Source organism: Marmota monax, unplaced genomic scaffold, assembly GCF_021218885.2.
Source record: "Marmota monax isolate L192 unplaced genomic scaffold, Marmota_monax_Labrador192_F-V1.1 WCK01_AAM20220418_F8-fsc00035, whole genome shotgun sequence".
In the NCBI taxonomy this organism is placed as follows: Eukaryota; Metazoa; Chordata; class Mammalia; order Rodentia; family Sciuridae; genus Marmota; species Marmota monax.
In genome coordinates this window covers 12,477,100-12,502,219 of record NW_026691961.1, presented here as the reverse complement: position 1 = coordinate 12,502,219, position 25,120 = coordinate 12,477,100, and the positions used below count along the sequence as shown (strand labels likewise).

General features: G+C 50.3%; 1 protein-coding gene across 6 annotated transcripts in view; it reads right to left on the bottom strand.

The window, feature by feature from the left end:
• Rbfox1 (RNA binding fox-1 homolog 1) overlaps positions 1–25,120 on the bottom strand; it is a 1,611,415-nt gene that overhangs the window by 810,553 nt on the left and 775,742 nt on the right. For all 6 annotated transcript variants that reach the window (XM_058579675.1, XM_058579672.1, XM_058579677.1 and 3 more), the window contains one exon: positions 16,551–16,589. Coding sequence is in view for 1 of the 6 variants with exons in the window: in XM_058579642.1 (XP_058435625.1) it covers positions 16,551–16,589 (39 nt within the window). In the remaining 5 variants the exon portion in view is untranslated. The remainder of the gene's footprint in view (positions 1–16,550; positions 16,590–25,120) is intronic.

The window sequence follows — 25,120 nt, the reverse complement described above, 5'->3', positions numbered from 1 at the left end:
TCACGGCTCCTGTGCTCAGGGACAAAGCCATCCAACTTTGGTGAGGACCAAACTTGCTCCCTTCTTGGAGGTATATTTTTCTAATTTTTTAAATTTATTTGTTCTAGTCAGTCATACATGAGAGCAGAATGCTCTTGGATTCACAGTACACAAATGGAGCACAATTTTTCACTTCTCTGGTTGTGCACAAAGTAGGGTCACACCATTTGTGCAATCCTACATCTACCTCGGATAACGACGTCTGTCTCACTCCACCATCTTTCCTGTCCCCATGCCCCCTCCCCTCAAAGATATATACTCCTAATGAGATGCTCATCTTTGAAAATGCAAGGCTGTAATGAGCTGCTAGGTCATTACTCCGCTTCGGGCTTAATTTTTATTTAATTCTAGCTCCCTGATGTTTTTGATATGGAGATCTTAATTTATGTTGCATGTTTAAAACTTTCTTTTGGGGAACTTTTGAAGTAGGCAGCCTTTGGTGGCAGCGGGCAGGGAATTAGTCCGTTTTGGACTTAGAATGAAAACAAAGCCATCTAGTCTCCGTAGACATGCTCTCTCCCCAGGTCTTCGTATGTGCTCCTGTTTATACAGGCAACCAGTCACATGCTGCCCAGGGCCTGAACTATGTCAAGGTGTTGGCCACCCTGAATTTTGTGACTGCTGACAATAACTGAAAATCTGTGGCCTCTGGAGTCGGGCAAACCCTGGTTCAAATTGTGATGAGGACTCCAGCGTAGCTTTTTGGAGCTCACCATTCAACCCATTAGACGTAGTTAATTTTAAAATCCACTCAACTCAATTTGAATTGCATTTGTGTTACAACCAAGCAGATGCTGCTTCTGCCGCTCCTTTCCTAAAGTAATCCCCCAGAACTGTTCCCTTCAGGTATCTCTGGGGAAACTAATCCGGCTCCCACTATTTCTCCATTTTTTAAAATACTGGGGACTCAACCAGGGATGCTCCACCAAGGAGCTTCATCCCCAGCCCCTTTTAATTTATTATTTGGAGACAAGATCTCAAAGGCCTAAGCCCTAAGTTGCTGATGTTAGTCCTGAAACCGTGCCCGTCTCTCCCTTTCTAGTTCCCCTTTCACTGCTGTCTACAGAGACAGTCACCTGGCTGGGCCCCGCCAACGTGCGCATCCTCTCACAGTCCACATTCCTATGCTAACTGTCTTAAAGGAGCTCCCCTCCGTTAATGACTCAGTCAGCACCTTCTTTTTGGAGATGTGCTCGGCCTCTGTGTGAACGTGAGCAGGCAGCGGGTTTCCCCACAGGCCACGGCCTCCTTCCCCTGGGTTCACCCATAACCTGCACCAGGCACTCTGCTGGGGGCAGGAGGTGGAGCCCCTGACGCCCAAAGCTTAAGGTCCAATCCAGCAAATGGGCTCTGGGTCTCGCACTTTTCTGCCCTCCACGTGTTGCTGAATGGCCGAAACTTTCAGCTTTGTGCAGGAACGTGGGGAACCATCAAGGACCGGGATGGGTAGAGAACATTCCAGCAAGGGTAGGAGGGAAACTGGGCTGGAAGAGGGTGGAGGTGAGGAGGAGACCAGCCAGGGCCCTTTAGAGATGGGAACATCATTATTGTAGGTTTGATAACATTTCCCTAATAAACTCCACGGTGGCAGGGACCGAGAAACTGTGTCTAAATGACCCCTGTGTTTCCGGTAACTCATACATAGAAATCAAATCCAAGATGAATACCTATATTTCCCTCTAGTTGGGCCTTAGCCTCCGATCCCGGAATAATTCGATGAGATGGACCCCTAGTCTTTGACACTGAACACGATGCCTCACTGCTGGCGCCTACAGGAGAGCCTCACCACTCCCGAGTAACATCGTCACCTCCAGCAGAGGGCCAGAGCAAGCCCGGGACGGAGCCACCCGAACTGACTGAATATCAACACCACAGCCACCATCACAGCTGCCTAGAAATCCCAACAGGCTCAAACGTGCGGGAAACACAGCCCAGATGTCAAGTGACCGACACTGCTTTCACAACCTCTTCCTGGGTGAGCCGATTAGCAGAGGAGCCCAACGGATTTGGAAGAGTGCTCCATGACAGATACCGAGGAGAAAGGTGCAGGAAAGAATGAAAGGCATCTCCTTGGAAATTCTATCAGAAAAAAAACCTCTGATAAAAGCCTGTGTACGTACGTGGCCCTCATCTAAGAGCCCCAACAAGTCATGTGCAGGAGCATATGCGGTTTGGTTGTTTCATTTCATGACTATCAATGGGTCTGGAGACTCCACCCTGTGAGCCGAAGCAGGGCGGCTGCCCAGGCCTGCCCCTGGTTATTGTCCCATCCATCATTTCTCAAGTTGCTGACCACATGCTGCAGATTCCGACAGGTCCCATGTCATTAAACACAGAGCTGGGTTCACCTGGAGAGGTTCTGACTCAGCACCAGGACCCTGTGTGCCTGCAGGAGCCATGCAGGTGAGCAGCTGGGGAACCCCACGACTGCTGTTTAGAACCATGGAAGGAATCTGGAAGTTCTCTCTAGGGCTCTCTGGGCAGCAGGGGCTTCCCATGGCACATATCTGGGTGATGTTTCACTTGAGATATTTGGGGTCTTGTCTGGAGATTCCTTTTATCCACAAACTGGTAATTTTCAGCAGGAATAATGTTAGGGTTTAGACATGAAGTATCCCCCAAAAGCTCATGTGTGAGACAATGCAAGAAAGTCCAGAGGTGAAATGATGGGACTCCAAGGGCTTAATCCAATCAGTGAATTAATCCCCTCATGGGGATTAACCGAGTGGTGACTGAAGGCAGGTAGTGGCTGGAGGAGGAGGGTCATGGGGTGTGCCTTCAGGGTTTATATTTTGTCCCTGGTAAGCAGAGCTCCTTTTGCTTCCTGGCAGCCTGGTCCTGAGTTGCTTTTCTCCTCTACACCCTTGCTCCATGAAATCCTGCTTCACCTGGGGTCCAGGGCTATGGAGTTCACAGACCACAGATTGAACCTCTGAAACCGTGAACCGAAGTAAATTTTCCTCCTCCAATTGTTCTCATCAGGTCGTTTGGTATGGACAATGCAAAGGCTGTCTGAAACAGATGTTCTTTACCATGACCTGTGTTTAATGTGGTTATTAGCCAACACATATCGAGTAATTACTCTGTGCCAGGAACTTGGTAAGTTAGAAACAATAAAGATAAGATTCATGATAACTTTTAGGGGTCACTAATATCATTGCCATCTCTTTACAGAAGCAATGTGAGATGCGGAAAGGTTAAGCAGCTTGACCAAACTCGGCCTGAACTCAACCCTACTTGGGCAGCAATAGCCTTTCTCTCTTCTTTCCATTATGACTTACTTCCTAGTCCTCAAAATTGTTTGAATACACACAAAGATAAGTATCTATTTTCCATGCAAGTTTGTTGGTCCCAACCCAGAAGCATCGGCTTTCTTATGAGATGTATTTTTATTGAATGTCATCTCATGATTGGGCCCTGACACAGTGTATTTGTCATTCTTAATAGCTACATAGTACTCCATCATGTTCTACACTCAACAGAATATGCCATTCCCTGGGGATTGGACACTTAGGTTACTGCCAAGATTTTCATGCTGCAAGTACAATAGCAATGACAGCTCTGTTTCGGGGGAGGAATGGGGGTCTCTGTCTCTGTCAAACTGAAAACAGGTTATAGGAGCAAGACCAGGTCAAAAGGATTAATTGTCTGAGTGGCTGACGGCAGGGATGGGTGCTCCAGTTGTAAGCGATTTCTACCAAATTACAGCAATTCCAATGAAGAGGGAGGGGGCAGTTTCCCAGCAACCCCGCCAGCGTGGCAAGAAGTCACAATCTCACTTGGTGTGCCCATGGCGGATTGAGTAGGTAGAAATGGGTGCATCATCGCTTCACTTTGCCTCTTCCTACCACTAACAGAAAGATACCTGTCCTGGGTTTGCTGCTGCCTTTCCTACGGGTGAGTTCCTGTTAGATCCTGAGCTCTTCTATTTTTGAGGCCATGAAAACATTTCGGGCATGGGGCAGAACCGAATATTTGTCAATTTGCGACTTAATAAATTAAATCACTGGGAAAACTCCATCTGAAGAGATCCAATTAAAAATATTGGATTTTTCTTATTTCAGATTAGGATAATGCTTCAAGGGGACTTCGGCTTCTCCCAAGCCTCCTGTGACTCAATTCTCTACGGATTCTGGCTGCCAGTTTTTCTACCCATCAGATGGCTGAGAAAAAGGGTTCACTTTCCTGGCTTGTCTGGTTCAGAGTGGGCATTTGATGAGGCCCTTCTAACCCCTCAGCAGGAAGTCAGAAATCCCTGACCCTGAGGACATTTCTGTCCTCCCAGAAGACCTTACTTTTAAAAAGAAAATAGGAATTGGCCCACGTATGTTATGTGCACATATAAATATGTCATACCCAAACCCACTATTCTGCATTATAGTTATGCACCAATAAACAAAAAAAAAAAAAACATAAAATTTGCTAAGAGCACAGATCTTCAGAAACACTGTCTATGTGAGGTGATGGAGATGGCAGTCAGCCTGCTTGTGGTGATTATTTCACAATATGGATGAAGTATCAAAACACGACGCTTCATCCCTTGAATATGCACAAGTTTGCTTGTCAATTACTATTCAGTAAAGCTGGGGAGACAATGAAACAGGAAAAACATTTCATCAGTCTTCAAATTCTGGGAGCTTTAAGCTTAAAATGGCCACAATAAAAGACAATGCATTGAGGAGCCTGGTAGAGTGATGCTCAACAGGAGGGGAGCAGGGCCAGGTGTGGTGGCCCTGTGTCCTTAGCTTCTGTGTTCAGGTTCCATCAAAAATCATTTCAGCAACCTCATTGCTGAGATGGATGGCATCATCCTGGGGTTTTCTGACCTTGATCAACAGGAAGAGAATTTCAGCTGAACTGTGCAAAACTACAGGGATCACATAAATCATATCTGGACAGGGCATGCTTCCTGTCTAGAGCGTGGAGTCACCGATTCACATATCGAGAAGCGAGATAATAAAACGCACCAACTGAAGAGGAAGAAAAATTAATTAACGCTCACTTCACTCACAGACACGCACACACAAAAAAAAGACATTGGCCATTTTTTTCCCCCTTTGGAGAGAAAGAGATGACAGAAACGTCCTCAAAAAAGAGCTCTGCCCTTAATTAAGCATTTCCTAAATACATTTTAATTCCGAGTTTAGAGAAAGAAGTACCACAGAAAATTACACAAAAGAATAGGCCTGCCTCTCTTAAGTCAAGTAAATGACAAGTGAAAAATAATAAGTCTAATTAATGATACTAAAATGTAAGCAGCTCAGCCCTAGTTAAAGCCGAACTGTGAAGAGATGACAAATCACACTTAAAACAAAGATATCAAAACATAACCCTCCTTCTCGGAGGCTGAAGTCAGGTAAATCACCACCGTGAAGGGAGCTCTGCAGAGCTGAGGCAGGCGTGTCTAGGCACACCTGATGTGACGCTCTTGTGTGTTAGGTCGGTTTTCAGCCATGCAATATCATTCTCAAAAATACCCACCCTTTGACAGGCCGTAAATCTGTCACAGAACAAGAGAAACAGGCATGTTTGAAAGACTAGAAGCATGAGAGTCTGACTTCTCTTTACCTTTAGGCTTCAATATAGAGCATAAGGCTTTGTCTCAATCAGGAGTTGCCAGATTTTAGGCCAAGAACAACCCATTGCTGCAGCCCCGGCTCCTTCACCCTCAGCAGGCATCACTAATCGATCATGCACTCATTCTGTAGAATGCAGAGGCCACAGCCTCACGCCCCTCATTAGTTGGGGCAGCCTCTGTGTTCACTACCAATCTGAGTCCACCAGGGATCCAACCTACTTCCCATCACTGTCCATACCTTGGCTAAGCTTCCCACCCTCTGGATGCCTTCACCCAGACCGACAGGTATTTTGAGATATGTGGAACTACAGACTGAGAGCCGTGGACCCAGTATCTACTTTGCTTTGTTATTTTTGCCATTGACCTGCCTGGTCCAAGACGCACCTTCTCTGATCTCATTGGAGAGCTCACAAACTCAATCGCTGATTGAATAAAAGTAAGAGAGAAGCAGCTGGACATGGGATGCAAGGGTTCAGCAGCCCACGCCACCTGCAGTTAACCCCTGGCTCTAGCAGGGTGGTGAGCTCCCAAGCAAGGATCCAGTCCCATGGGGACCCCAACAAGCACCTTCTCCTCCCCATTGTCCATGAGACCGTGAGCCCCCAAGAGGCTCGATGGCCAGGAGGCTGCTACTCCGGGGTAGCTCTTGGCTCCGCTGTGTACCGCCAGTCCACTGGCCTCGCTTCCTAGCGCCAGCTTCAAGGCTGAGCAGAGGGTGCATTGGACAAAAGCCCCGATCCACCGCAGGAGCTTTGCACTCCACTCCCTGGGATGCATTGGGCCTGCAGGACTGCAGAGTGCGGCCAGCACCCCTCCTCATTGCCTTTTGGGTTTCCGGCCGACCAGAGGCTAATTGAACCTGATGCCACATCCATTTCTGAAGCTGTCTGTCTCCACGGTCTTCTTCCTCCCCCAGCCCACCACCACCTGCCAATTTTCCTAAAATACATGAAAGGAAGGTTTGCCTCTCATCTCATTTTCAAAGTTTAGTAAAAGAGTGACCCTGCAGACAAGACATAAAAGGCAGGCGTAGAGACCCGTCCTGCAGCACTGAGCTCCTGTCTACCAAAATAGCTCCCCGTCGTGCTGGGGACTGAGGCACCCGCTGGAACCCTGAGCGTTGGATGATTCTGAACAGCAGACCCATCCAGATGAGGCCGGGCTGAGAGATTAGGAGGCAGCCGAACAGAGCTCCCTGGCCAAGGTCGCAGAACGTGGCCGAGCACTGCTTCTCTGCTCTGTTGAGAGTTGGGCTACACAGTTCCTGCGGGAGGAGCTGCCACTGACCTGTGTGCCAGACACTGGGCCAGGTGGGTGTTTGAGGGACAGTTCCTGCTTTGTGTTGTGCATCAGCCTTGGCAGAGACGGTGTGGCCGGGGTTAAGAGTCACACAGGTACTGCCTGGGCTCAAGCCCCATGCTGCACTGAACACCTGGGAGACTTGAGGCACGATCGCCAACCCACTCTCTTCCCTCAGTTTCCCCATCTGTAATATGGGGACGCACACTGCCTGAGCCTTGCAGGGTCTTCATCAGGATTGAGTAAGAGGATGCACAGGCGTGTTGAAAGCCTGCGTGGCAGTGAGTTCTCGGTGGAGCCCGTGGCCAGCGCTGCTGTCCATCCTCCCTTGAGCAAAATAATGAGCTAGGGACTTCCCCAGGGAATCGACCTCTCCTTCTACATCCATTGAAGTCATTCATTTGGGTCCATCCATGCCTGGGTGGGGGCGAGGGAAGACAGACAGGAGCAGGGAGTATGTCCCCCTACTCAGCCAATGAGCATCGCCCCCAGGGATGGTCCTGAAGGACACTAGTCCCCTCCATTCCTGTTGTTTCTGAAGCCCTGGGACAACCTCTGTCTGAAAACATTAAGTGGAAAAATTTCAGAAATCAACAAATGATAACTTTTCTATTGCACACGGTACTGAGCAGAGATGGAATCTTGCCCTACCCCACTCTGGGCCCCCTGCGATGGGAAGCATCGCTTTGAGTAGCCTGTCCGTGCTCTCTCTGCTCCCTGCTGGTGCGTCTCTTAGATCATCCTGGTTGCCAGTGACTGCTAGGCTGTCTCCAGGCTAGGGTTCAAGTCACCCTGGCCTCACAGCCGAATGCTGAGCCAGGGACACCTGTACCACGCACCTCACCTCACCACGTGGGCACCGCTTCATCATCTCACAGGGAGGACAAGCAGGGGACAGTAAGGCATCGGAGAGAGGGGCAGAGGCCACGTTCACATAGCTTTCATGGCAGCCTATTGGTCTCATTATTCTTTTTTTCATTTTTTATTTATTTGTTCCTTTTAGATGCTGTTATCATTCTATCATTAGTTATTATAGTGATCTCTTAACAGCGTCTGATTTGTAAATTCAATGTTGCCACAGGCGCATGTGCATAAGAAACCCAAATGGCATATACAGGGTTCCCTCCCTCCACCAGAGGCCTTGGAGCATCCCCCCAGACCAGTCTGGGCTATATGGGAAAGGAAGCTGCTTCTTTTCATGAGCCCAATCTAAGCCTGTGGTGAGTGATTCCCACCTCCACCAGCTACCAAGATCCGGCTATCCCAGGAGACGGCCAAAGTGTGCCGAGCGACTATCATTTTTCTGTCAGTGCTGGCACCACCTGGTTTCTGTGGTGCAATGGGGGATGTGCTGACTAACCCTGCACACAAGAATCGGGCAGGGAGCGCATACTGACTGCCATTTTACAGATGATGGAGTGTGGGTCTGAAAACCAGTACGACTTCCCTGGGGTCGCCCAACAAGGACAGGGCAGAAGCAAGATTCAAACCCAGGTCACCATCATTCCAAAACTCTTTTCCACACACTCAACAGCTTTTTCAAAAATGAATAAATAAATAAACCCTGTGGAGGGCAGCAACACTGCTGGGTGCCTGTTAGCACTGCCCGCCTCTCCTATTAAAGGCAGACTCCCACCCTCTTGTTCTGTGGGTTCTGAATGCATAATCCCAGACACCGGGATTTGTCACCTCTACTCTTTCCTGGCACCCAAGTCTAAGTAAAACCATGTTGACTCTGACCACTGAGGACCCCCAGAGCTGCTCTCTAACATGGTGCCCAGAGCTCAGCCACCAACAGGGATGTGGTCTACACTCCCAGTCCTACCAGAATCCCACCCACTAATCTTTTTGTGCACAGGAACTGATGGATGAGATGCTCCACCCCAAACTTTGGCCAGAGATGGTGGTACCCATGGTGCACTGTGCCCAAAACCTGGCTGGTGGCTGTCCACTGGTTTGGAATGAGAGCCATGTCCACTAAGAAAGCTGGCTCCTAATGTAGGGGTGCCTCAGTGCCCAGGAATTTGCAGCAGATACAGTATGCAGAACAAGCAGGAAAGTCGGCAGCACACTTTGAATCCCGCCACACGCTTCGCCCACAGATCCTGGGTCATGAGCGAAGGGACGGAGCGCCAGGTGCCAAGGCGCACCATGAGCCATGAGCAGGTGGGCGTGATGAGGCACCAGAACCACTTTAGGAGTGTGGCCACTTCCCAGGGTCACATCAGGCTCCATGCAGAGCCGACTTCATTCTACACCCAGGGCCGTGAGGCACCCTCCCTGTTTAAGATGCCACCGGCTGGGCCCTGCCTATTCACTGCGCCCCCACTCCCACGGCTCCCCAGCTACCCACCTCTGCTTGGCTCCCACATCTTGCCATGATTCTCCCCGTCCCTCCCCTGCGCCCAGCCTAGGCGCTGTCCACCCCAACCTCCCTTCACTCCCACACAAATACCCTCTCTAGGCGAAGCTCCGACACTCATTTCCACAACTCCAGGGAATCTCCAGAGTTTCCTCCCTTTTAACACAGACACACCCTCAGCCCTAAGCCAAGGACACATGGAGCAGAACAGGAGCCTGTCCCCAGATTAATTCTGTGAGTCCCCCCAAACCAGTGCTCGCTGCAGCCTCATTTGGATCTTTACAGACTCATTCATGAATGCTCCCCATTCCTGCATAGGAAGCAGCCCTTCCCTGCACCCCTGCTGTCTGTCAGGAGCCCAAGACTAATCCACGCCTCGTCCAGGGCCTGCGAGTGGAGCTAACAGTAAGCCTCGCCTCCGGCCACTCTGTGCCCTGCTCACCCTTGCTGGTGTCTAAGCTTCTGAAATCCAGGATTGATTCATCCTTCAAGCTGATCACCATCTTTGCTCCTCACTGCAGTGAACTGCACATACGGTGACGCCGAGCAGTCTCTGACATGCTCCTGGACCAAGCTGTTCATGGCCTGTGGCCACAGCCCCAGAGTTACATCTACAGGACTTAGGAACTCTCAGGAGCCAAACCTTCCCCTCCAGGCCCTAGTGGCTCCAGTCCAGACCCACTCTCTCATCTGCCTTCTATCCTGGACCCCTGAAAACAACCGGACTTTGAAACCCGCAGAATGCAGGCAGAATCTCCCCCCCCGACTAAGCAAACCCAGCCTGAGGAGCCAGTGCTTCCTGAACTGGGCAAACCGGACGCTCAGTTTTTATGACCTTCGTCTGATCTTCTTGAAACGGGTTCAATATTTTGTTCTTAACAGACGTGTTAAAGAAAATAGACTTGTTAAAATATATTTCAGATTTCTGTTTTTAAAATAGGAAACAGCTGATTAAAATAAATAGAGTCACATTCTTGGCACACGTAGAAAGTGACCCTGGTTCAAAAGCAAAAACATGTTACTCAGTAAGAGCTAGATAGTTGAATTTCTTTTTAATGGCTCTTGGTATTTTGGGGACAAAAGTACATTAGCAAATATTGGAGACCTTTAAGTTTTTGTTTTCCTTAAAATATATATATATATATATATATATATATGTCTTTGATGAGATACCAAGGTCTTAAAAGCAGTTGACAAGGACATTAACTGCTCCACTCCTCTCTGTGATTTGATGCTGTGTCGCTGAGCTGTCCAAAGACACTGTGTTCATCACCTGAGCTATAAGCCCCACACTCGGGCTGTCTGGGTCTGAGGGAAGGCACGGTCCCCCTGCCTCACACACCTGTGCTTCCCCAGCTTTGTGGGATCTGATTGAAAACTAAAAGTTTGCATATTTTTGGACTGTTTGGTGTGATGTTTCAACACACATATACACCTAACCATCACCTCATAGTTATCTTTTTGTGTGTGGTAAGCATATTTGAGACCTATGCTCTTAAAATGTTCGAGTGCATAACACGTTAATCAAACACACATTGGTTTTTCAGAATTTCACCTTGGAGCTAACGTTTTTTATCCATTGATCCTTCCCCCACCCTCCAACCCCTGACCACCACCACTCTACCCTCCGCTGCTATGAAAAGGACTTTTACGAAGTCCCACATGAAGGCGAGATGGCGCAGTGTTTGTCTTTCGGTCTGGCTCATCTCACTTAGCATCATACACTCCAGGATCATTCATGTTGCTGTTTTTTTTTTTTTTTTAAAAAAAAAAAGCTAAAGAATATTCTCCTTGCAGAGCCATCGTGTGACCCTGGGTCCTACTCCTCCCAGGCATATCAGGAAATGAAATGACTGTCAGAGAGAGCCCCACCTCCACACTCACTCCACCATGCATGGCGAGAGACGGAGCACCCGGCCGGAAACGAGGTCTGCAGAGTCCTGGCTGCCGGCATCTTGTTTTAGCCAAACTCTTCATCTCTCCCCCTTCCTTCACTGGTGTGAGGCCAGCGCCCAGCTCTGCCTCTGGGCCCTACCCCGCCCCTCTTCCCAGATGACCTCCGTTATGGGTGGATTAGTTCTACAACATTCACGTACCTTCTTGGTTCCATGCAATTCTGGCCTTGTCCAGCAAAGACATTTCTTTCACCGGGGAAGAGATTGACGCAAAGCCCCAACCCACTGGCCTGGCCAGCAGGAGGCCACGTTCTCGGCCACCTACTCCCTGCCCTGCTCTCCTCTCCATTTGGGGCTGGAAACCCATATAAGACCCGAAGCCACCTGAAACCTGCCATACCCAATGTCTTACACGTGCTGTTCCTCTGCCAGGAAGGCCTTCCCTGGACACCACCCTGGAGAGTCTCCTACTCCACTGAGGACCAGCCTGCAAGTCCCAAGTCTTGCAAATGTCTTGAATCTTCTCTGCACAGGTGCCGCACCTGGACTGCACACAACCAGCGGTTTTACAGTTAAATCCGCATCTCCAGATTGGCTTAGAAAGTGGCAACACTGAATTTATATTCCACGTGGCTACATTTAGTTGAATAATACCTCCCAGAATAGGGGGTCATCATTCTCCAGGTCAGCACGGACCACATCACTTCACATTACCCTTCTCTCACTCCCCGCCCCACCCTCCCTAATATGACTGCTGCCTGAACCCGGCAGACAGGAGAATTTGTTATTTCCTGACCTAGGCCAAACGCTTAGTCCTCTGCAAAATATATCTAAAGCCTACCACCAAATCCCACTGACTGCCCATTCTTCTGAGCTCCCATAAAACTTCCCAGCGGTCCATTTTTTAAAATAAGTTGTAAGTGATACAGAATGTCTATGTGCTGGCGGACACCAACAAAGATAAAACTGAAAGGAGCACTGATTGGATTTTTATTTATATCAGGTATTACACAAAATGCTTCGCAGGACTATCTTGTCAGTTTCTCAAATTACTTTTTCAAGTGGATTTTGCTATCCCCAACACACAGGTAAGTGAACAGAGATGGAGACAAGGTCACAAAGCTTCTCAAGGTCACAGTGCTGCCACCTGGGCGCACCGGAACCGAACCTCAGAACTCTCAGACTCCGCAGGCAGGCTGTGGTCGTAACCCCCAGGCCTACTGGGAGGCCTCAAGCACAGAATTTCTAGTCCTTGAAAGAAAACCTGGTGAAACTGATTTAGCTGGGACTGAATCAGGGCTTTGGAAGCTGAAGCCTGGACTCGGGGTCCAGGGCTGCTGTTCTCCTCCTCCAACACAAGAGGTCCCCGTGTCCTCTCTGCTGGGTGCCGGCTGTTCCTCAGCACAAGGGCAGGATGTCAAGGCTCTGAAGAGCCGCGACTGTGAGCCCGTCAGGGCCAAAATGTGGGCAAAAACTGGACTATTTACCTGGAATGAATGAAGACACAGGTCAAGGCACAAGTCCAGGAGTCAGAAAGTATAATTCCCGGGACGGCAAGTAGGTTATGCTGCTCAGCACAAGACCCGAGGGCCCCGCTCTGCAGCCCGAGCCTGAGCGCAGACCCGGGCCTGGGAACGCACGTGGACGAGTGTGTGCCCGTCCGTCACTGCCTGCCTGAGCTTCCCTTCTTCAGCTGTATGATGGGGACAATGATTGGACTCCCTGCCCCTGGTGGTGCCATTTGGGATGCCTGGTCTGGAGCAAGAGCTGTATAAAGGTCACTTGCAGCTGGTCAGTGCTAACCACGGCACACTAGCTCCTCTCTCCTTCTTGGTGTCAATCAGACCCAACCCAAATGTCACTGTAACTTTGGGAACCACTCACACCCCTTCCATGACATTTCAGAGCAGATCGAAACTGCTTAGCCATGCCAGGCCAGGCGACAAGTGGACACTTGTCTATGCTGATGGCCTTTGACAAGTGGGCCCTCACTGTCTCCTGGCAGACCATCCCCTGGCTGACCCACAAGCTACTCTACCCAGCACCTGAGTCACAGTCTTCATAATGGTACTGAAGTTCAGGTGAATCTTACACCACAGGTAAAAATGAATTTAAATGCCCCAATTCCCCAGCAAAAGCACGGGCACTGGAAATGTCACGGGCACAGGGTTGTGCGAGGTCGCACAGAGCTCTGACACCTCTGCTACACCTGCAGCAGCTCCATGGCCTTCGCCTGGGGCAGGAAGCTGTCTGTGCTCCTGCTCTCCGTGAAGGTGACGAACTGCAGCAGGCCTAGAAGTCTTCCTGCCACATCCTCCCAGAGAGGTTAGGTGACGGCAGGACCCCATCTGGGCACGGCTTGGTTCAAAGGGGCTCTGCCGATTGGCCGGTTGGAAGCAAGAGAGAAACGGAAGGTAAAACCACGCTCCACGGATTCCCCCATAGATAACCAGGCCAGGTTGTCCAGGAGACAGGGAGCTTTCTGGTAGAAAACAGGTGTCCAGGACCAAGAAGAACAGGAGTGAGAAGACACGAATCCTTCTGCTCTGTCGAGTTCAGACGGAGCCCAGACTGGGTGGACCGGGGAGAACGACTGGACTGTCCTTCAGTGAGATGAAGGCCCCTGCGCCTCTGCAAATCGCTACCCGTCTTCCATCGTGGTGGGGGAAGGCGGCGTTGGGAGGCCCAGGGCCCATCCACACAAGGGAACCACCAACAGGCAGGCCACTGGGGGCCTCCGGAACTCTCTGGAAAAGCTGACATTTCATGTTCTCTAAAAATTCTTCATCAAGAAGATATCCAACAATATCTAGGCAAGGCTGCACACAGAGGCCCGCAAACACGTCTGTGTGTACAGAGGAGTGGAAGGGAGCAGAAAGCAAGGGAGGTAAAAAAGAAATGGAGAGAGAAATCAAACTGTCCTCAGGACCCCAAGGGGCCCTGGCGGGGTTGTGCTGAGCCTCCTTAACTAAAGGGGAAGGGCTTGAGAGAACACCCTGCAGCTCTCCCTCCCGAGCGCTCAGCAGTTGTAAAACCCCACCCGGGCCAAGGGGCTGCACTTCAGAGAGAGGTTTACTTATTACTTTGGCACCTCTGTCATCTCTTGTCACTTCAATTCCACTTTATCAAATTACTGATTTTGCCAGAAGCATTTTGGATTAAATGGAGAGGGACGTGCACAGGCAGGCGGGAGCAAGTGTCACCGCTTCAGTGGGGAAATTTCATAATTACACGTCAGGGTGACAGAAGGACCAGAGTGCATTCTTGGGACGGGATGAGGATCACTCCAGCCGCTCTGGCAGCCCAACGTCCCCCGGTGTGGCCTCACGCAGAGGGGCCCTCTCCTGCTGAGGGTCGCTGCCCTTCTGGGCTGGGTGGGGTTTCCATTTTGACTTTCCCAAGAAGAGAAAGGGCTCTGACACATGCAGCCACCTCCCCACCTGCAACCCTGTAAGTCACCCAGCATCACTGCAGCCCACCATCACCAGAGAGGACCAGATTTTGGAAAAGAAAGAGGGAGAGGAAGAGGGAAAGGGGGGGAGGGAGGGAGAGGGAAAGAGTAAGAGAAAGAGAGCGAGCACACAGTCCTCTGTTTCACAGAGGGAATAAAAATCCCTTAGCAAGTAAGACTGACAATTTGAAGCATTTTTTTTTTTTAATCACTAGGAGTCATCACCAATTACCCGGAGGCAACTGTGTGGTTAATTTATGAATCAATCATCTGAGGCCAAGTTCAGGAATCAAGTGGAAAACCCTTCAGAAATGAGGCTTTCTTAGACGTCTTTGATACAACTTGACAACACAAGGAAAAGCCAAGGCATGGTGTCTGTGAGAGACAGTGAGCTAGCGCCCTGCTCAGAACGACCGGGAGTACCCTCTTCCCACCCGGGAGTACCCCCTTCCCATTCGCAGGCCTGGGTGACCTCGCTCCTCTTGTCGGATGGACGGAACACCTGAAGGAGGTGTGGGCAGGTGGCATGAAGTCACTGCCTAGAGCTGCCCTGGTGCCTCACGTCTCTGGTCAGGGATGGAACTGAAGCTGCTCTAGCAGCATTACTTCCCCGGGCATCATTCAAACTCTCCTGGCAAATACATGTTTTTTAACAGGCGCTGGACAGAGGTGCGCTGGAGACCACCACGAAGGTTCACAGGAGGCTTAAGCCTCTGAACTGTGGCAGAGGGTCAGGAACCTGCGCTCTGAACACCGTGACGTGGGAAGAATATCTGGAACACAAGGGGCCCTGGGGAGACTCCAGACACACCTGTCCCCTAAGTGGCAATTCCATCTGTTCAACCCCCAAACGTGCTCACGCATGTGCACCAGCACACACACGCACGCAGGCGTGCAGACTGCACACCCGCACCTTGGCCTGCCGGCTGTGGCAGAGCACGGCTCCACGCCCCCGAGGCCCTTCAGTGTGGTGGACATCAAGACTCCAAAGGGTGAGGAGTGGCGACTGCTTTTTATTTAGAAGCAAGTTTCGCTTTGAGACGCCTCAACCGCCTTATCAGCCGACCTGCCCCGGCCATCACAAAATCCCAGCAGAAAAAAAAAAACCTTGCTTGAAATAATAACTGTGTTTGACAACAATGGTACAGTTGCAAAGAGAAACGGCTTTCAACACTGTGCACCCATGTCCACAGGAGCCCCGGGGCACGTGTTCTCAGCCCACTTAGTTGACATCCCTGGATTTCAGGCATTATGGGTGAATTTGATCTGCTCAGATGTGCCACAGAAACAGCTGTGAACTCTTGTCCATAAAGAGAGAGTGAAAATATTAACAATTGTCTGACAGCGGCTTTTCCTGAGGGACCCACACCAAGTGTAACAGATAAACCCGGGGAAATTCAAACATGGAGGCAATGAGCTCTCCTCCCCGTCATATCTCCACGGGAAGTCGCTGCTCTCGAGAATGCCTCGGGATGGAAACTGAGGAAGCTCTGTAAACCACATGGATCAGATACACAGGGACACACCCTGGGACACCCCAGGCGACATGCTCTACATGCAACATTAGGTAATGAACTGCTACACAGGACGCACACGACCACCGTCGGCAACAACCCTCGACGAAACGGTGACGTGAGTTAACAGATCAATGGGTCATTTTCCTGAGGAGGAGGATATGACGGAAACGAGAAACCAGCATTGACTTTTCTAGACACCTGATTACCTTGTGCACTCTTCACTAAGAACACGAGAAAACACACAGGGGGAAATGGGGAGCCCTTGACAGCAAGACTGTCCCAGGGTCCCATGTGAGCACAGGAGTCACTGAAAGCCACCGTCCAGGGAGGCGCAAGTCAGGAAGCAGGCCTTGAAATCGCAGAGTTCTGGTCTTGTGCGACACCAAAAGGGTGAGCAGTACTGACTTACCTTTCTGTCCTCTATTTCCACGCAGTCTGCTTTGATGTCCTGAGAAGAGAAAAGAAAGAACAGGAGTCAAGTGCATGGTCAGAGAACATTCAGTGGCGTCGTTGAAATGCCCTTTAAAATAATAAAGGGCTCCCATTCCTAACGGTCCTTTCTCGAGTCATTGCTCTTTATAGCGCTTTTCGGAGCCCAGGCCACGGTGTTTGCATTGGAGACATATGGTGTCATAAGGAAGCTTCGGGTCATGCAGATGTGGGGCAACGGCAGACACCACGGATCAGAGGCCACACCAAAGAGAAGCTGATGGCTCGTAAAATAATCTGGCCCCCAAGCCTAATACCTTTATTCACATCATCAGGGATCATTCCTAACAGGATTTAATGTCTCTCATTCCAAATTTAAGATAGTCCAATCTACTTTACTTCAGCACAAAACCATCACGGTCGTTTCTCATTCTCCCATCCACCCACCCAGCCAGCCAGCCATTCATCCTTGATCCACCTCTCTATCCAACTACCTCTCTGTTCATCCTTCATCCATCTGTCCATTCACCCAAATACCCAACCATCCATCTTCCATCCATACAACTATCCCTCTATTCATCCTCAATCTACTTTCCAATGCTCCTTCCCTCCCTCCCTCCCTCCATCGACTCATCCATTTATCCTGCATCTATTCATCCACCTATCCAAATGCCCATCCATCCATCATCCATCCATCCAACCACGCATCCATTTATCCCTGTCCATCCGTCCAACCACCTATCCAATCATCCTCTATCCATCCCTTCATGTTTACTGCACACCTACTTTTCCTGCAATTTTCTTCTTGTTATTGAACACAAAGGTGAAACACATATGGTTCCCACCCTCAAGGAACTTGCTAGACAGAAGGGTAGATGCAATTGAGGCATCAACTCACTCATACACCAAGATACAGATTCAACACCCCTTGCCAGTCAGGCCAGACTCTGGGCATGGGAAACCCACACCAGGCCCCGTCCTGGAGATAAGCACTTTGCTGGAAAAGGCAGCCAACAGCAAAGGAACCTGAGCGGGCGGGGTTTAGAAGAACATGGACATTGTGGGAGGAGCTCAGGAATTTGAGGGTGAGGGTGGGAGAGTTTGCATTTTAAAGCAGGTAGGAACACTTGCAAAGGCCACTGGTGGTTGGACACAGAGTATCAAGAGGAAAGAGGTATCTGTGGTCAGAGGCAAGGGAGAGAAGAGGGTGTGGGCGTGAGAAGAGGGTGAGGACAGCCAGGAAATAGCACCTTACTTTCTTATTGTGGGAAATACAACGTTTTAAGAGCACAGGTAAGTGACGCTAAGCTCATTCACATGAATGTGCAGCCAGCACCAATGTCCACCTGCGGAACTTGTCACCTTCCCCACCTGGAACGCCATCCCCACCACACGCTCACCCCCCCAGCCTTCCCCAGCCCTGGTGGTCAGACGTTCTGGACTCCGGTACTCTAGGGACCTGGCGGTGTCGGTCGGTAGGAACGCCCTCCCAGCGTGCCACCCACGGGGAGGCTCAAACCACAGCAGCTTGCTTTCTCCTGATGCTGGGAGGCTGGAGGTCTAGGTCCCAGGGAGGACTGTCCTCCTGGGTCCTGGTCACCAGCTTCTCGTGGTGCACGCCACCAACTCTCTTCTGTGCTCAGGGACAGAAAGCTCTCATGGTCTCTTCCTCCTTTTATGGGAACGCCCACCCTTCTGGGTCAGGCTCCCATAGGCCGGGATTTCAGGCGCACCGGGGGTCTGGGCGCTCAGTGTGTGGATTTGGGGGAGACGCCATGCAGTCCATGATGCTTGAATAAGTGGATGCACACACTGTCACACTATCTGTCCTCCTGCAACTGTCTTATCTCAACCTAGCGCCCCCACGGTTCACCGTGCTGCAGCCTGGGTTGGGATCCCTTCCTTCCTGAGGCTGGGTGGGATCCCCTGCAGGGACAGAGCAGTCTGTGGAGCTCCTCAGACGTGGGACCCGTCACTGGGCGCTGGGGTGTTTCTCCCTGTTGACTACCGTGAGCCATGCCCCCGGGGACGGGGACACACAAGGACCAGCTCAAGTCCTGCTTTCAGCTCTTCTGCGTGCCCCAGAAGCAGAGCCGCTGGATCCCGGGCAATTCTAGGCTCCACTCTCCGAGGAGCCACTACGCTCCACAGCCCCTGCCCGGTGCGTGAGGGCTCCCCGCCTGCCAAATCTGCCCACACTTGTTCTCAGTGGCCATGAAGAGAGGACAGACCCGATCTGAGCTCCCTGCCAAGACAACAGTTAGGGGTTCAGGCTGCAGTGGGGAGATGCCTTAAGGGCTACGGCAGGAGTCAGGCAGGAGGTGATGGGGCTGGAGGTGACGACAGGGCTGGAGGTGATGGGCCTGGAGGAGGCGCAGTGGGTGAGAAGTGGACAGAGGCTGCGTGGAGCCCACAGGATGCCACTGGAGACTGCAGGTGGGGTGCAGGGAGACAGGGCGAGGGCCACCCCATGTCTGGGCAGGCACGTGAGCAGCAGAGCAGAGGAGACAGCAGGACAGGCAGGGGTCTGCAGGCACCAGCAGATCCGCCCAGCATGAGTGAAGTCAACAGGTTCGTCTTTCCACCAGGTAGCCAGGCCGTCCTGCTGACGCACCCTCAGGACAGGGATCAGGTGGGCAGGAAGCATCACCGAGGCCACGTGTTAGCCCACGTGACTCCAGATGGAAGGAAGGGGAAACATCACGAGGTAGACATTCATATGGCTAATAATTCACCCTCTACGTAACAGACTTTTGACATCAGCGCAGTGGGATTGGGCAGTGAGCAACGGCCACATCTCTGGCCAGAACCTTATGTAAAGTCCTTCACCACTGACTCTAAACTCCCAACAACTCTGTGTGACCAACGTCATTCCGTTTTTCACCATATGATAACTGGGAGAGCATCAGGCAAGTCGCCCTGGGCCCCCCGATAACGGGGCTCCAACCTGTAACTGGAAGTGGCTCCTACCTCCACACACTGCCCAGTCCTTCCAGGTGTGTGGACTCGGCTCTAAGGCAGGCAGTGACCAGTCTGTGTCATTTAGGCCACTTGCTTCCCCCTGTCCCTTGTCATGGAGGGAGGGCTATTTGAAGCTAAACTGCCACCAAAATAGCACAGCTGAAACTCTCAAAGTGAGGTCCCCAGACCAGCAGCATCACAATGGAATGCTTATGAAGGTTCCTCTAAGAAAATTTTAAAAATAGTACCAGTACATAATCCAGAAACCCCAGCTCTGGGTGTATAGGCAAGGGAAATGAAGTCAGTATGTCCAGAGACATCAGAACACACGTGTTCACTACAGCACTATGTACCGCAGCCAAAATGTGAGAGCAACCAGCTTAAATGAGAGAAGAAGTGGAATAGTATATGCGATGGAACACTACACAGCCTTTAAAAGGAAAGAAATCCTGTCATTAGTGACAACACGGATAAACATAGAGGACCCTACGCTAAGTGAAATAATCCTGGCAGAGAAAGACAAAGAGCCCATGAAACACACACACACACACAATACATAGAGGTGTAGGAGTGGCTACCAAGGCTGGCAGGGAGGATAACTGGGGACACGCTGGTCAAAGGACAGGATGTTTAGTTTGATGGGGAGAATGAGTTCCAGAGACCTACTACACAACCCGGTGACCATCCGAGTGACAAGGTGCTACCGTGTCGATTGCCCTAAGAGGTGTCAAGTGATCTCACCTCAGCAGAAGATAAGCACAGGGGTAATGCACACTCGAATTAGCTCGATGAAGCCTTTTTGTAATGCACACTCACTTCAAAAAATCATCACAAATGAGAAGTGTATATAATTTGCATTTTTCAGTTTAAATAAGTTAGTAAACAAAGCAAATTTGGGGGACTACAACAGACCCCCCTCAGTGTAAAACTCTGGGGTGAGGGCATATTGATGTCTGTCAATGTGCCATCCAGAGTCCTGTGCTCTGGATTTAGGGCCAACATGCAGCAGGACTGGGTGGTGGTGAACAATTCCAGTCCTGGCATGGGATACCCTCACCAACCGCGGCTCTGCCACTTAACAGCTGTTCTGCTCTTGGCAAACACCTTCACCATCTGAAGACCCAGTTCCCTTGCCCGTAAAAAAAGGGGGTGATATGGGAGCCGCTTCCTCAAAAGGGGGCCCGCGCCCCAGCATCCTCAGGGGCTTGTTAACACCTCAGGCCTCACCCAGAGACTCTGAATCAGAACCCACCATGTGCCAAGTGGCCTGCACCGGAAGTGTGTCCCCCACAAATGCCCACAGTGAAGCTCCAGCTCCCAGTGTGGCTTTGTTCAGAGTTGGGGCCTGGACAGAGCAATTACAGTTAAATGAGGTCATCAGAGTCATGCCCCCATCCCACAGGATTAGTGCTTCATAGGAAGAAACCCCAGAGAGCTCATCTGCCCTGGCTCCCCAAAGGCAGGACCCAACAAAAGGCCACACGAGGACACACTGAGAAGGTGCGGTCCCCAAGCCAGGAAGATGGCCTCATCACCAGCTGACCACACCAGCACCCTGACCTCAGACCTCCAGCCCCCAGAACTGGGAGGAAGTCGAGGTGTGCTGTCTAAGCCATCCAGTCTACAGAGACCCGTCCACCCCTGAGGATCTGCAGGGCACCGTCCTAGGACACAGGGTCCTGTTCACAGGGGGCTTCTTCTTTCCATTCCCAACCACGTGCCTACACTAATGGCTGAGGTCTCCGACTGCCTGTGGACACTGAGCCAGAAAAATACGCCCCCTTCCCGAGAGCTCACCCTGGATCCATCTGCTAAGTGCAGAGAGAAACCAGAGACGAACTCATTTAAGACGGGAAAGTTCTGGATGACTCGTCCAACTGCTGCTGTTGAGGAACAGGGTAAGGAGGGGCACTTGGCTGTCCTCTCTGTCCTGCTCGGCCAGCGACACATCTTTCCTTCCTCTCCACCAGCAAAAAGATGCTGGGTTTGCGGGGAAGGCGGCATATCCGATTCCGATTTGCCCGGGCAGGAGTGGCAGGTGTTAATCAACGAACTAATGAAATCAATAAACCAAAGGCAGATTTTTGTTTTTAATCTGCCGCTGAGGACCGGTGCGAGCCACAGAGAAAACCATCTGGCAGAAGCAGCTCTTGCCATTTCGCTAAGACTACTCAATTTATTCTTGTCAGGATTAATTTACTAAACCTGGGCTGGATTTTTTATTTAGATGATATTGTTGGTTTGTCATCCGCTGCGGATCCACGCAGGAGGCGCCCCAGGGGACTGCACTGGCTTCTGAACAATGCTGGACTCAAATTGGAAAAATGTCACACTTTGGTGGGAACAAATTATTGTTCGGATCGCTCTGCGTCTCTGGATGGGTTCTGAGCTGACCTTTTCCGAACCAGAGTCTTCGCATAAGTGCTTCAGCCCCACTCAACGACTTCGCTTGGAAAACAGCTCAACTGCTTACGTGTTAAGTAGGAATTGGAAGCCACGTCCCCATCACCAAGCAATCAGTTTCCCTAGGGAACCCGCCATCCTGCTCTCTGTAGCCAGACAGCCAGCTGCACAGGCCCTGGAGGCACCCTGCCTGGTGGAGACTCAGGACTTGACCACACCATCGCATGGCCCAGCTCAAGGAGGACCGAGAAGGGCTTCTCTCAGCCTCGGTTTCCCCATCTGTAAAATAAGGATAATGATGATAATCGGCCTCCTTGGTTGTGAGGCCCAACCAGTGCATGCGATCGACTTAGCCTATGGCAAATCACTGGGCTCTTGGGGTGCCTCCTCCCAAGCCTCCGTGAAGCCTGGTTCTGCCCTGAGAACCTCCAATGCTGTCCTTGTAGAGTTCTCCCCTGCAAGGCCTCTGGGTTCTTCTGGCATTTAGACGTCCAAGCCTTTGTAGATCTGTTCTTAGAAGCTGTTCTCTCTCCTGAGGTTTCTTTTCTTCTGCACTTTGCAAGTTGGTTGTTTCTGGTGATTTTTGCTGAGGAGAGTTATTTGTGACCACAGTTCAGGGACACAGTCACCCGGGCTTGTGTGTCAGCCGCGTTCACATTCTCAAGGGTGGAAAATCAAAGGTCCCTGTGAACCGTGGAAAGGAGGCTGCCCAAGAGGTTCCAGGAGCCTCAGAGGATGCAGATGTGAGGGCCCGTGAGCCCCCAGGGGACATTTATACTCATGCCATAATCCTGTGAGCGTGAACTTACTGAGCAAGGAGGGTTTTGCAGATGTCATTAACCATCATGAGATGAGAAGATTCTAGATTCTCTGGATGGGCCCTATATCCAATGGCAAGTTTGCTTTCCTGAGACATAAGAGAGGCCAAGAGAGGACAGGTGGGGACTGGAAGGAGGCTTCTAAGCCAAGGGTGCCCATCTACCAAGCTGAGGAGGCCAGGAGGCTGCTCCCAGAGGCCCCAAGGAGCTTGGCTCTGCGGCACCTGGACTTCAGACCTATGGCCTGGGGAACTGTGAGGCAATATCCCTCTGCTGCTTGCCAGCACCCAGTGTGAGGTCATGTGGCACCACAGCCAGGGACACCAGCACAGCTCAAGGATTCCCGTGCTTCACTCCTGCCTGGCACTGGGGTCCTTGATCTGAGAAAAGGAAGGTGTGGTTCAGTTCAGTGACCAGGGCAATGGTTCAAGCCCTAGGGGAGAAGATGAATCCCTTTACCAGAAATCCCAGGGCCAGCACAGACTGCTGTGAACTATATGGTCCAGGGGAAGACGCCACATGCCTGGTAGGGAGACCAGTTGGACATAAGACGGCCCACAGAAAATCTCAACTGATGACTTCTGCCATCGGTTCTGGAAGAGCAAAGAGAAGGAAAGACCAGGGTACTGAGACTGGACGCGAGAGTTTGGTAAAGACCATGTTTCCCATGTGCAGTGTGATCCTCCTGCACTCAGATGCTCAGAGTCCCCGAGACGGCATCACAGGAAAGATGTGCTAGTCACCTCTCAGGACTCTGTGGCTCCTCCAACAAGCCCAAACTGAGCTCACAACCAACTGCCTTCTCTGGGGGAAGGAACCCAGATGTTTTGCTCTTATTTTTCAACCAGAAATGTCATGGCAGGACAGTTCATAACATTAAGAAAAAAAGACATTTCAACATGACAGGAAAGAATTCAATGTGCATTTTAAGCTTTGATTCAATGTTGCAAATGGTTTCCTTTGAAATGCAATCTTTCTGATAGTTTGGACACTGTATTTCTTAGTGTTCTGAAAGTAATAATTACTTCTATTTTAAAAGATACCCACACATGTGAGTTTAGATGTCAGGACTTAGAACACATTTTCTACAATCCAAGTTCTTAAATATATATTTTTTGACCTTCATAAAGACTCAGACTTTGAAAAGAACATAAGCTATAAGGAAAATTTAACCCAATACTTTCATTTTGTAGATAAGAAAACTGAGTTTTAAAGTTGCAGGAAACTGACTTCACACCACTGTGACAGTTGCTAGCATAGGAGGGGTGAAGTCCATCTGGTCTACCCACCATGCCCCTGATACCTTCCCCTGGACCATAGAGTACCCTCCGAATGGATCACATGATTCTTTTCCATAACTCCATTTATTGGTGGATTACATTTACTGATTTGCATATGTTGAACCAACCTTGCCTCCCTCAGATGGAATCTACTTGATCCTTGTGCACTTTCTTCTTAATGTGTTTTTGAATGTGTTCGGATGGTTTGCCAGTGTCTTACTAAGGATTTTTGCATCTGTGTTTATCAGGGATACTGGTCTGAGATTTTCCTTCCTCAATGTTTCTTTGTTTGGTTTTGGTATTGGAGTGATACTGGCTTTTCATAGAATGAAGCTGGCAGTGTTCCCTCTCTTTCTATTTCTTGCGATAATTTGAGGAGGAGGATTGGCATTAGTTCTTCTTTAAAGGTCTGGTAGAACTCAGCTGAGAATCCATCTGTCCTGGGCTTTTCTTTGTTGGAAGGCTCTTAATTGCTGCTTTAATCTCATTGCTAGTTATGGGTCTGTTTAGGTTTCCTGTATCCTTATGGTTCAATTTGAGTAGATCGTATGTGTCTAAAAATTTCTCAATGCCTTCTAGATTTTTCCAATTACTGGGTTTGAATTTTTAAATCAATGGTCTAAAATGAATAGCTCCTCTAAGGGTAATGATTCTCCCCCAGCCTTCAAAATACTGAGTAAGTAGTCTCCTGCTATGTGCGGTTTACTTTCCGGGCATCAGTTACCTGCCCTTGGCATAGGTTCGAAATACCTGTACTCAGAAGGTCACCGGTGGCCTGACACCACGTCACAGCACCTCCATCCATCACCACATTTCGTCTCATCCCACACCTCTGTGTCATCTCACATCATCGTGATAAGGATGAGAACAGCACAATAAATTTTCTTGAGAGAGCGACTGCATGCACATAACTTCCTTGGTAGCATATTATAATGTCCCGTTTCATTATATGGTGCTAGTCTCCTGATGTGCCTAATTTACAAATTAACTGTATCAAAGGTATGTATCTGGGGAACGATATACTCAAGGTCCAGTGCTGTCTGCCATCCCAGACATCCACTGGGGCTTGGAGTGAGATCTCTCCTCCT